Source organism: Cydia strobilella, chromosome 18 (assembly GCF_947568885.1).
Source record: "Cydia strobilella chromosome 18, ilCydStro3.1, whole genome shotgun sequence".
NCBI classification, from domain to species: domain Eukaryota; kingdom Metazoa; phylum Arthropoda; class Insecta; order Lepidoptera; family Tortricidae; genus Cydia; species Cydia strobilella.
Window position 1 is genome coordinate 9,841,509 of NC_086058.1, and position 14,338 is coordinate 9,855,846.

A 14,338-nucleotide genomic window follows, 5' to 3' on the forward strand; every position below is an offset into this window, starting at 1 on the left:
AAACGCTGCCTTCCTTGTTCCTTGACTCGACGCTAGTGATGTACCTACTGTCCCGAATCACAAAGCTGGTTATCATAATTTACTTCAAGAGATAAAACGCGGTTTGTTGTGTTATGTGCATGCACAATAATTATGCTTACGTAATAGTATGCAAATCGTCAATCAGCAACGCCCGAAAGCCTTTGGAGTTCAGTATTACATATATAATGCGTACATTTTTATAACAACAAAAACCTTTGATGAAAGAACAATACTAAACCTAGGAAGATGTAAAGTGCTTGCTGTTTTGTTTTTTATATCATAAATAACTTAGGTCTTAAAATGTTAGACAAGTATGTTGGAAGAAAACTGCCAACCCTAGAGCAAATACATTTATACAAGTCGGTAACACCCAACAGCGCAACTTGTAGTTTGTAAACTATCCACACGAACTATCGAAGGCGATCCCTATTGTGGACAATGTAGGTTAAGCGGGTTTGCACCGGTGACCTATATAGGAATAATGAAATGGATTTACTCTTTTAGTGACACGGTGTGGCATCGCCCTGATACGCTTGGAAGCTCGTACCTGGACTGAACAATAAACAAGATGACTGCCTTGATAGATAAATACAAGTAGCAGAATGGACTTATGAAATTTGTTGTGCTTTATTTGTGTTACGTTCAAACCTTAATGAAATGTGATACTTCGCAAGCGAAGCCTAGTTAATTGTTTAGGTAACCTATCTGAACGCCGCAAAACGTCGGTCGTCGATTCCCTAATCCCTGTGATGAAACAGCATGTGAGGTGTGTATTAACATGGTATGGTTTCGATAGTTCGTGTGTGCGGCTAATATTAGGCACGTTTTATATTAGACTACATATTTCCGGTTGTGTGTGACGTGACAGTCTCCATCCTACATAAATATATTTATTTATTTATTGATAAAATAAATAAGTAAATAATATAGGTATTTAGGTAGCTGACTTGCTGGTTGTTTATGTTTACTGTGACATCTTTTATTACGTTGTTAAAACATAAAATTCCCACTAATCTAATCATGTTTAAAATAATGGCTTAGTCACACGTCACACTGCATCCCTGGCTTATCTTGCTGCAAGATAAGTATGCTGAATAATAGGGTATTTGACAACAAGTCAAATCAGTTTCTTTTTTCGAACTGTCAAAACGATTTTGCTACTATGGAATTTATATGAAAAACTAGCATGTGACGTCACAATCAAATTACCTACTCTTTATAATTTCATACGAGTTTTAAAATAGAAATTGTGTCTAAAAATAACTGCTGCCTACGTTTCTGTATTAATGATCTGTTGCTTTATTTCATGCATGGTGTAAAATAATTTATTTTAAATACAGTCAAATACCCAATTCATGTGAATGTTAAACGCTGACATAATACTAACAACCACTTACAAGCACATTTTTCTACAAAAATCAGTTTTTAAATATAAACAAGTGGTAGAAAAACTGCCATAAAGTTCATATAATATTCCGTAGCAGAGAAGGTACTATTTACTTTAACTGAAGATAAGAAAACACGCCACAGCCGCTATCAGTCATTTGAAAATAAACAATATCTCGGCCTTTTCCGCTAAATATAACTGAAGACAGCGGCATTGGTGCGTTTCAGGGACGCGCACAATTAACGGGCATACTGAGCAAACTGCGTAGGGACCTTCGAACGTTTGCTTACGATGTGATCAGCAGTGGAGAATTTAATTAAAAACAGCATACGGTGGAATATCAATATTAATTTATTACGAAAATGTGCACTAGCTAGGCTTATTTTAGCCTTTTAGAGCTTGAAATTTTATAAATGTAAGCGACAGATGCCATTTTAGAAATTAATTAAAAGAAAAGGTTCACTTAAATGTTCAATTGTTGTTATACAGTGTTTGCAGGATTATCGCCCAATGATAAATTTATAAGGTTGCAAGTCGATAACATTCCTTAAGGATCAATGTTACTGAATTAAATGATTTTATTAATATTATTAAGGGTACTAGTGTCGACAATTGCTATGTGCGCGACTGTGTTGCCCGCTTTGCGGCAATGGTCCGCATTCATTATTTTGCAAATTACACATGTAGGTACATTTACATTTGGCGTTGTCATACTTGTCACAGTTTTCAGCTCCTAGATATATTTGCTGCGCTTTCTTGCATACAAACCCCTAAGCAAAGAAGCGCGGAGAAAACACGACATTTAGGATTGGCAATTGTACGTCTAGCAAGGAGATAACTATTTATTTTCAGGGACGACACTACGCCACGCTACAATTATTTGGAAACTAATCGAAAGCAGACGCGGCAAGGTATCATCGTTCCGAGGGAGGCACACCCCTTTATGGCGTGTCGGACCATTTGAACCGATGACGTCACTCCGCACCCCACTGAACACAACTATACCTTCAACCATCCTGACCTGACAACGCGTATTTTTGGACGGACAGACAGTTTGACTACCCATGACTGACATAATAGCCATTCCCATGTCTCATTTGGGTGTGAAGCACGCAATCTAAATATCATGGACGCTCTTATCCGTTCATTGAGCTTTTCAGTATCATGGTAAAATTTATATATGCCTATGCATATATAGCTCGTAAAGTCGTGATAAAGTTCGTACATAAAAAAAATGTTACCTATGAGCAATTAACAATGAGATAATAAATTCTAGCATTAGAAGACAGTCTTTTTTTGATTTATAATAGTAATATCATCAAGGAAACGCACGAACATGTTACGCTTTTTCAGCCAGTCTCAGTACAAAAAGTACTAAGGTTGACTAAAGTAGCATTGTTTCCGAGAAAATACGATGGCAAAGGATTGTTTACTACAAGTATAAATTACGTTAATATTTTAACAATACTTTGGCTATGCATACAAAATTCCACTGTACCTAATAATAATTTACTACTTGCAACAAAAAAAAACATAAGCGCTCGAAAACCGGAGCACATTTGCTGAACATTTCATATTGCGAGAAATTTGACATCTTTAACGATGCTCAATACGGCTTCCGAGAGAAGCGATCTACAACCCTAGCAGTGTACAAGTTTGTTCGAGAAGTACTAAATATAATTAACGAAAGAAAATACGCTATAGGCGTTTTATTAGATATGAGCAAGGCTTACGACCGAGTTAAGTATAATATATTATTAAAAAAACTAAAAGATATAGGCATAAGAGGAAATGCTCATGACTGGTTTTCCTCATACCTTTCAAACCGTGTACAATATGTCGAAATAGAGCATCACAATCACAACACTGATACAATAAACTATGTCCAATCACAAATAACAAAAGTAAACCAATCGATACCCCAGGGAAGTGTCCTTGGGTGTATTTTATTCCTTCTCTACATAAATGATTTGCCCAAAATAATAAATAGCCCATGTACCTTGTTTGCTGACGATATTTCTTTTGTTATATCGTGCGAAAACGAACAAAACTTGAACAGTGATCTAAACTCTACCCTAAAAGAAGTTGTAACCTGGCTCAGCGACCACAACTTACAAGTTAATTACGAAAAAACTAAAATTATACAATTTAAACCTTTCCAAAAGCGAACATTAAACATTAATTACTCTTACAACAATAATAAAATAGAATCAATAAGTTCAACGGTATTCTTGGGTGTTAACATAGACTCAGCCCTTAACTGGAAAGATCACATAAATAAAATAAGTAGCAAATTAAGTAGCTTCATTTACGCACTATATCACCTAAAAAAATGTACTGACATAAAAATAGCCACAAATGCATACTACGCCTATGCTCACTCTTGGTTACAATATGGAATTATACTGTGGGGTAATAGACCAAGTGTGAACAATCTTTTTTTATTACAAAAACACTGCGTTAGGATCCTTGTGAACATTCATCAACTGGAAAGCTGCAAACCTCACTTCATAAAGTTAAGAATCCTGACCTTAATCTCCATGTACATACTGGAAGTGTGTCTATTCGTAAAGAATAATGAAAACCTCTTTCCCCAATACTCGCGATCGGCCAACCTACGACCTAAAACTAGACTAGCCACACCAAACTCTACTTTGCAGATGATCCATAAAGGCCCCTTTGGCATGGCCATAAAAATATATAATAAAATCCCAAACGAAATAAAAGAAATAAATAATTATAGTAACTTTAAAAATGCATTAAAAACTTACCTAGTAAAAAAAGCATACTACACATTAAATGATTTTTTTAACGATAATATGGACTAATAACGTTACCGGCACCGATAAAAGTTTGAAAAAAGGTTACAAGAGTGACCATTATAAATTATACACTAGTCTTTAGGAATTGGCTTATGCCTATGATGCATGTTATGTCATAAGTTAGTGTTAAGTATATTGCTATACCCTTACAGGGTTCATGTAGAACTGTATTAAATAGTTTTAAGAACTGTATACTAATATGAGTGCAATAAACAATTCTAATTCTAATTCTAATTCTATTGCAGTTCCAAAACAGCATATACACATTCTTAACTCGAAAGTCTAGACGCCTCTCCGGCTATAACAGAGACCAGAGCCTATCTATCAGCAAGACAAGGTCAGAGATTTACATTACATCACTGCCGCCGGTAAAAAGCCGGGCCCGCCACAATAAGGCCTTTGTTCTGGGACTCGTGTGGGAATTAGCATATTAAAGGCGTCATACATACAATCCTGTGAAGTCTTGGGGTAAGAACGAGGCGTAAAGTTTTAATGCATTGTAAGTACTTTCTTCTTATCACTTGAACGAAATATACGTATACCCAACGAGCTTACGCTTACTAATTTCGCTAAAGTAATGCAAAATCATAGATAACGATTTTTTTTTTTCAGAAGGAAGAGAAAATATTGACAGATTCATTTAGTACCTACCTATCGTGTGCCAACGCTCAAACTACCTCTTCTAACTTAACTCCTGAAATAGATCAAAATATTGAATACACGTCACCGTTAAAATTAGTCACCAATGACATACTACAGCGTACTGGACTATAAAAAACATCGTTATCAATAAAAACAATGAATAAGAAACTATAACCCACACAGAGGCATGAGTCATGGGTCCTGACTAAATAGATCATTTTATACATGACTGGTGTTATTGAAATAACATCGCTGAGTGCAAACGAATTCAGGCTAACGCACTTCAATAATCTTATGATTCATATGGTAAACTACCCAATGATTGGCCCTTTATACCAAACTCCCTTATTGTTGTAAGAAAGCCACCACGGCTGCCTTTAAATAGAGTTAAAGGAGCCATTGATTAGACGGAGGACCCACACTAGTATAATTACTACTATCCTACCATATGTACCATACTACTATCTCGAACTTAGTTACACATCTCAAGCGCTCTACTTAGTTGCTTTCGATAAACAAGCTCATTAAAAAGGTTAAAGAACTTTAACCCGACTTAGGATTTTTCGTAAGAGACACATATGTCACTATGGCCACAAAAACGATACGATCGATACCTTATTCATCAAAATCGCGCCAGTGGTTTTGACACTATGGTGGAACACACATAAGTACGTATCCATTTACTCACCCACATAGGTATATATGCTAAAATCATGTGATCATAAATCCTCCATTTTGTTTTTTTCGTAGTCTGATAAAAAGGGAATACACAGCCACAGCCAGTGCAGGTAGAATTAACTATTTCAGCGACGTAATAGCCACAGCAAATGCCACGAGGTCAATGATATGAATCAAATCAGGAAGCATTTAAACGTATGAATAGAATTCCAATATCAGTTCAATCACATTAAATTAAATTCCGATGGGAATGTACTTATCGATACACGGAATTTCAAATATTCACTTCAAAGATTGCACCGTACGTATGAAAACTTTTACCTTCTTTCACCCTTTATGTGATTTTTTTCAATGTCCGTCGTAATAGTCAGTCAACGCTATTGAAACCAGATATAAGTTAAGTGTTAGTTTGAAAAGAACTTTAAATTCTTTACAAACACATACAGCTCCAAAATTCCTTTCGTGGCTGCTTCTCATGTCAAACGTGGCAAGAATAATATATAATATTAATAAACAAGGACAATAAGAAATTTCTTTACGAGAGGAATTTCTAGCAGTTGGCTACAGTAAACTTTACGATTAGCACAATAAAATTGAATTTCGAATGTAGACTGCACGAGAAAAGGCGCAATTGATTGCTGCCAACAGTGCCAACCACTAAAAGGTACACAATCGTATACCCCAAGGGACTGTTGGCACACAGTATGCATAAAGGATACTAATTAAATATAATCAATAGTTCCAGTAACTATTAAGAAACGAGCGTAAGCTTTATTAAATATATAAATGTACATTTTTTATATACCATGTCGGTGGCAAACATGCATACGGCCTGCCTGAAGGTAAGTAGTCACCATTCATTGACTTTAAAAATCAAAAAGGACGATTAACAGTAACTGTGTGTCAGAATTTATGGCAAGACTAGGCTACAAGCTACAACTTAAAACCAAGCGCAGCGGGCGACCTAGGCCCGTTGCCAGATGGACTCCATTATGATGTGCTGTGTGATAGCGTATCGAGTTACGGTAACCGCAGCCCTGCTACGTAATAAATGTGACCCTAATATGATTTCGCAATGCACTGCTGTTTTCGCACGCGTAATTTAAATCGCCCGCATTGAGGGCGACGTGGTTATAATGAAGAATTTCGTGCTCAAAATCATTAGTTGTCAACTTGTCATTGTTGCGAAATGCAAAAAAGGTAAACAGATTTTTTTGTGACGCGTTCAATGACGGACGGATTAGATTATTGTTCAATTTTGTGATTTTTAGCACGTATCTGGTTCTGGTCTAGGTATGTGCTAAAACTTGATAAACACACTTGAAGAATCTTCGCGAAAACACTGAGCAATGGGTCGGCGGTCGCGCTTTGAATTTTTTATTTAATATTTATAGCATAATCTGCATAATACATGATAGTACAAATGCCAGGACAATTATCTACCAGCCAATGGGAAGTAAAGTAGAAAGAATATAGTGGTTCAAGTTCAAAGCATGGTTCGTCCAACGTTTTAAATCGAATCATTGTTGAATTATCGTTTTATCCTATTCTACCTACTAGGGGCATAAAAACCCTAGCCCACATTCTTTGTGCTTTTGTCCCTTTACAAAAAAAAACGAATCTACAAAATTCAAAGTGGGTTCTTCGAACGTGCCTGTTTATTGCGCTACCCAATAGAACCAAGTGTTTCGATTCGCTTCAATGTGAGGAATGTTTTGATGCTCGATAATTAAGTTTACACTGAACTCTTAAAAGCGCTAAACGCTAGCTATAGTAACAAAAGCTTTGCAGATACTTTCTAATTCATAAAAATCATGAAAATGTTAACCTTACCAGACAGAAATGTAAAGGTATACGAGTAGGTGAATTGTTTTTAGGGTTCCGTACCCAAAGGGTAAAAACGGGACCCTATGTATGACTAAGACTCCTCTGTCCGTCTGTCTGTCACCAGGTCTGTATCTTATGAACCGTGATAGCTAGACAGTTGAAATTTTCACAGATGATGTATTTCTGTTGCCACTATAACAACAAATACTAAAAACAGAATAAAATAAATATTTAAGTGGGGCTCCCATACAACAAACGTGATTTATTTGCCGTTTTTTTGCAGTTTTTAAAAATCATTGTACACCTTTGCCAGTATTTATATAGGATTCGTCCTGGATTGTAAATTGAACATTATAAAATATAGGTATTTGTATGATATGAACTTATAAGTAAGGGTTTGTATAAAGTAGTGATTTTTTCAACTTTTTTGGAACTTATTGGCAGAAACCTTATAGATCTAGCGGTTTCTCCCGGAATTACACCATAAGAATTCTAAATATGTCAACTACATTGTCTGATTATAATACCAATTCTTATTTAATTTCTTATACATTAAGTTTGATGTACCGACATTCTATTATGTCCCGTTTTGAAGTGAAAATCTCGTAACATGAATGTCCCGTACATAAAATTGTTATGGTAGCCCTATCGTTAATGTGGGTCAGAGAAAACCGGCACTGGCATTGCGATGCAGCGATGCACATGTGAAGCTTTTAAGCCAAGGAATTTCTCCATTTCTTGAGCAAACTTACATATGTCGTTAAATAGAAGGGAATTTAATTTTTAACAAGCAGAAACGTCTGCGATCGATGCTATTAAGCTTAGAATAAATTTAAAAGCATTTATCGATCCAGAGGCCGTGAGTTCAAGTCTCACCCAAGGCAGTAATTTTTCCACTTTTAAATTTATTCTAAGCTTAGAAGGGAATTTAGTTAAGGAAAACGTCTGCCATAGAACCATGTTGTATTTTATAACTAAATCTAGTTAAACAGAAAATAGAAAATGAGCAATTTATAACAATAAATTGGAAACCTAATAAATATATGATAATAATAAAAAAATACAATACCTCAGTTTTAATATTTATTTATTTTTTTACTTCCAAATAAATAGGAAAAAAATAATGGTACCATTTGATTCCTTACATTTTATTAAAGAAAATATTGTACAGCAAAAATATACATTAACGCAATATTTCACCGACAAAATTGCAATTTCCTTCTTTTCCATACATCGAAACGGCTTCCAAGCAATAGCGACGTTACGAGTACATCGTGACATTCGTGACGTCACGATGTATTGCCATTTTGTTGGAGCGTTTCGTCAGTAAAGTGCGGGTGCCAGACTTTGACCATCATTTGTGACTTTTGTATTGCTTTAAGACAATGGGTCCCATACAGACATTTGATCCTCAAAACAAACTACTCAAAAAATACCATTAATAAAAATTTGTCGAATACCCTAGTTAGTCAAAGGGGTCACAGTACTAAAAAGGTTAGGAACCACTGCCCTAGTGGGTTGCTCTCTCGAAATTTTTGCATTAAGGTAGTGTTTTGGCACAAATAGCTCGTTAGCTCCGTTCAAACTCAAAAGCAAGTACACATGTAAAACATATTTGTATCGAAACTCAAATGGTATACCCGTTTAATTCTCGTGAAGAAAGGACGAAAAACAGCCGACAACGAAACATATTAAAAATATTATTTGTTATCTTTAAAATTGGTCCGTATTCTATTACCTATACTAAGTATTTGTGACTAACACTAGTGGAATTCGGTTATAAATCACGTAAGCAATTTGGTTGTCGTTGCACAAAAAAAAACAGCCTAAAAACTATTGATTCTGCAAGTATACTATTTTTTTACATATTGAAAGCGATAGTTAAGACGATTGTTTAATAACTACATCTACTTACTAAGGTAAAAGTTTCTGAGATTTAAAAAAAATGAACTATTAAACACATTAACTTGAAATACTTTTGAATATATAGGTTGAATATCATAAAGCAGAAAATATGCACAAAGAATGTTTGACTGATAAGAATACAGGACTTATAGTTACACATTATATAGGTTATATTATAATTATAACAATGTTTTATTAACGAGTGCCTGTTTAAACTTAGTTAAATATGAATGCGTTGCGGATTTATATCTCGTAACGAGCTAAACTAAGAAATGTAAGAAAATAACGTAGTTAACTTTAAAATTTAATATTTATTTCTCTTATTAGGAAGTTTAGGTAGTTAATTAAAATGACGTAAACACTGAAACACATCTGTTTCAATAATCCTCACCTGACGAATGCTCTTCTTGAAAAGTTTGAACTTCATTCTGATCCAACAAAAATATTTTCAGTAGCAATTTATCATCACAAAACACATCTGAACCGATTGATTTCACGCACTTGATCGTATATGCTTACCTATTAATTTCGTTTACGATACGATGTTTACGATACGCTAATTTTGTAAAGCGGTAGCGCGGTAAGTACGTCTGGCGGCGTCGACCGGTCCGCGCCGAGTGAGGGGTACAAAACAAAACACGATGCGCCTTTTACATATTTATCTATAGTCTTTAGTTTATTGTTTCAGTTTTACGTAAGCGCGAGTTAATTCAGCGATACTTGCGGATAATCGAGTTTATTAAAAAAAATCAAGGAATTCTGCACTTGAAGTGGAACAACACTGATATCAGTATCACAAGCGAGTAATGTTTAATTCATGAGACGAGTTTTATGGCTTTAAGAGTATACAAATGAGAAAGTTATGATTATTTTCATGTTTTAATGCTGCTATTGCTATAGCATAATCCTACTTTATACACGCTGGGTACTTTTATTATCTCATCTAACGCTCACAATACCTAAATAAAGAACCTATGGTAAAAAAGTTTACTACATGTCATAGAACATAAAGTGAATAAAAAACCATTGATGAATGTCACAATGCGAATAATAAATGGGGCTGGCAACTTTGCATAGATGGCGCCATCATAGCTTGCCCCGTTCTCTAGTTTAGTTTTATGAGATTTGGCTTAAAGGGCTGGCATCCAGGCCATACAATTCCATTAAAAAAACATGAATTTGACACAATTTTAGGGATTGACAATGACAGGGCAAGCTATGCTGGCGCCATCTGCTAAATACTTCGACTGGCCAACCCCATTATTAATATACAACACAATACACATGTACGAGTATGTGAGGAATGCTTTCACATGTCATGTCACATGCATTTATAAAATTGGGAAAAGCATTGACGTATATCTGAGGACGGGTCTAACGGGCACAAATAATGATATATACTAGTTCAGCGGTGTGCCTCAAGAATTCGAGCCAATCGTGCTGTCGCGCGTTGTAGCTGTGGCACACTAATGTACTAGCCCCATTCTTATTGTCCACGAATGCCCGTAAGGCCCGTCCTTAAATATAATACGACAATGGGCAGAAGGTATTTAATATTGCGTGTATAAAAGGTTTTATACGTTAGAACTTTAGCAACGTACAGGGTTACTGGGTGGATTTATTAAATGGGGCACTGAGGGCAACTATCAGATTCTTTGCTGCTACGCCAAAATGGTCTTAGGAGACCTTCCTTAACTTCAATGATTTACCATTGCAGATTTTGTAAAAAAAAACGACAGTCAGCGACAAAATCGTACATGTTGGCTTTATTCTTTATGTGAATCGATTGCATTTCTGTACAGGGTGCGTAGCCAACGTGCAATCGTTAACGCTCTGTAGCGAACGAAAATGTAACTGTTACTGTCACACTAGTGTGGAAGAGTGATAGAGAGAGATGACTACGATACGCTACGGAGCTTTGACGATTGGCACGTTGGCTACGCGCCCTAGATCAATTTTCTTAGAAATCAACCTAGGTTAAGGCGGCATTAGAAAACCCACAAATAAAGAAACATTTAGATAAACATTTACTTTTTTAAAGATTATAGCACAGTGGCTTATGATGCCATCAACAGTGTGATATATTGATTATTACTCATTTCGGACTAATTTGAATTATTGTACAAATATTTCTAAATATAATAAATTAGATCACCTATTGAAGTATTTCGGAAAGAAATAAAACGGAAAGAAGTGTTGAAGAATGCTCACTAAAAAAATTTTAGTTAACAATATTTATTGGTATGCAAATTTATTTTATTTTTTGTATAACAAACATCTACATTAGGCCAAAATTAATTTAGTTGCCAATAAGAGGTTATTGCCCCCCGAGTGTATCAGTAGTATCGATGCAGTGCATTAAATATGCATAATAAGACAAATATAGAGCAACAATGAGCGACACTTCGATATCGCTGACCTATTTGAATCGTATTGACTGAAGTTAGTACTATAAGCGCCACTTGCACCATCCCACGAACCCGGGGTTAACCGGTTAAACCTTTAACCTAGTGTCAAATGGTACTAGTAACCATGGTAACTCCGGCGGGCTGAGCACGGTCGCATTTTTATCGCTTGTCACCATACCTGTCACGTTCTGACAAGTATGTAAAGGCGAAACTGACATACATACTTAACAAACAATTAGGCGACACTAAGCACCTATTTTATAACCTTAAAAGACATAGAACGGCGGTAATTGTACCGTTCTTGAGCTGCATAGTTTTAGCCTAAAGGCTGAGGTGATATAAACAAAAAAAAAATCTTATCTTAAATAGTAATGTGATAGCTTTCGAATTTCGATATTGTAAGGTAAGAAGGTAACGTTTTTAAAATAAATAAAAATCGACAATATTCGTTCTTTCTTGCGAAATGTGACAGTGACAGCGGCAAACCGATGGAACGGCCTTAAGTATCATGAGGGTTATTTTGAGTTTTCGGTATTTTTCTTTCGTTTTTTCAGAAAAAAATTAGAACTGCTGAAGGAAGGCAATAAAACAATATAGCTAAATTAAGACACGCGTCATTAAATTATATTATTATACAGACCTATACTCTGGATAATTATCAATCATACTCTGGATAATTGGAAACTCGAATAACCGGTTACGATTATTTTCGGTTATTTATTTATGACTTCAATTCTATGGATTGATCTTCTAATCACTACAAAATCCTGCCTTTTTGGCTGTGACGCCTGTGACTACAATTTGTGTCATTCGTGTCTTTAATAACGAAAATATACACTTTCCTTATTTATGAATTATTTTGATTGAATATTGTATCAAATCCATTGTCATATTTTCACTTTTACTGTAAGTTTTTCTGTTTGTGTGTTTTATTTAAAAACGAAGACATACTCACATTCCCTAATATTTACCTTTATTTCGTATTTTTTTAATTACTTCAGTGTAAATTTATAATTTTTTGTCGAACGAAAATAACCGTAACCGATTATAATCGATTATCGGTTACATTTCGGGCATAACCGTAACCGAAACCGGTTATGAAGATTGGCCGGTTATTGCATTCCCTAGTTACGACCAAAGATAGATATAACTCCGTAATAGATGGATACAGTCTAAGGAAAAAACGTGCCTCGAAAATTAAGAAAATTTGATTCTCGTTCAGAAGGCGCTACTAGTTTTGGCCTACTGTCGTATAGATGGCGTTGACGGTTTCGTTTGTTATTTAACAATTTTAACGCATATCAGTGAAAGAACATGGGTCAAAATCATAAAAATAATTAATGCAAATAAAAAAAAGCATTTATCTATATTTAAATATATTTTATCGTATTTTTATAAATCTTCATTTTTAGTTTTAAAGTGTGTCGACAGATGGCAGTGAATTTACTGGGGTTACAAAATTTACTATGACAGTACCGCTCTAGTATAAGTTACTCTATGGTACGACTTAGGGGGCAGTTCAAGTATCAGTGAAAGGTTAGAGAAAACCTGTCCTATTTAAGACAGATGGTTTAGGCTTTCGTTTAGCGATGAACGTGACTTACCTCGTGATCAGGCCCTGGTTTTGACGCCAACCTTGCTTCTGTTAGTTGGTTCTTCAAAGCCCTGCAACAACAAGAATGTTTTAGATTTCAATTCAACAACATATTTAAACATACCTACATTAAGAGCCCGGTATCGATTTTAGTCGCAAAAATGTAAAATTGATAGATTTATTCGGTGAAATTGTACACCTTTTGTTACGTAATAGAGATAACAAGTACTGGTTTCTATTAACACGTCTTCTCATCAAAGTTTTCCTGTTTTGAATTTGAACTTTGTAATAGTAAACTAGTGGTCCCGTCCCGGGCAAGCAGTGATCCGTGTAGTCATAAACAGAACACCCCTTTGTTGAGTTTATTCTTCATACGTTTCTTTCAAACAGTTGGTGTTCCGTGGCAAAATAGTTTTTTTTTCCGAATGGCCCTGGCAAGCTCGGCCGAATTTCACCTTCCCATACAAACGGAGTTTCGTTCTCATTTTAAAACTACGTGTTGGATTGCAATGAAACTTTGCACATACAATGACAGGAAGTATATCTAGGGCTATAATTAGCTTATATAATAGCTCCAGTTTATAAAACAAACGAAATAGAGCAAAAACAAGTTTTGTACGAAAAACTTAAATTCGCTGTATTTTCTAAGAACAAATTAAATTATTTTCTATGAAAATAATTAAATTAATAATTAATTATTATTTTAGTTTTCGCTGTATTTTTTTAACTATGGTATCTGAAGCTACATAAAATAATTACAGACATAGCCTTTATACCTTATCCTATTGTAAGTACAAAGTTTCAGAGCAAACTAGCTACTCGTTTTAAAATGAGAGCATTTGTATGGAGATCCAAACTTGCCGGGGATCCTTAACGCCAAAAGGAAAAAACGCACGCGGGAGTACAGAATAAACAATAGTACTTGGTACAGAGGGTTCACTCTCTAACAAAACGCGTCTATTACGACAGATATGACGGCTAGGTGGCGCAAGCGCGAGCAGGCGTCCGTTCCGTAGCAGTGCGCGGCAAATAATATGGCTAGACACCAAAATTG

The 14,338-nt window shown here is 35.3% G+C and overlaps 1 protein-coding gene across 1 annotated transcript in view; it reads right to left on the reverse strand.

Moving 5' to 3' along the window:
• The window catches only part of LOC134749213 (ceramide transfer protein), a 41,967-nt gene that overhangs the window by 14,096 nt on the left and 13,533 nt on the right, over nucleotides 1–14,338 (reverse strand). Inside the window, exon 6 of the mRNA XM_063684096.1 lies at nucleotides 13,295–13,355. Within this exon, the coding sequence (XP_063540166.1) occupies nucleotides 13,295–13,355 (61 nt within the window). The remainder of the gene's footprint in view (nucleotides 1–13,294; nucleotides 13,356–14,338) is intronic.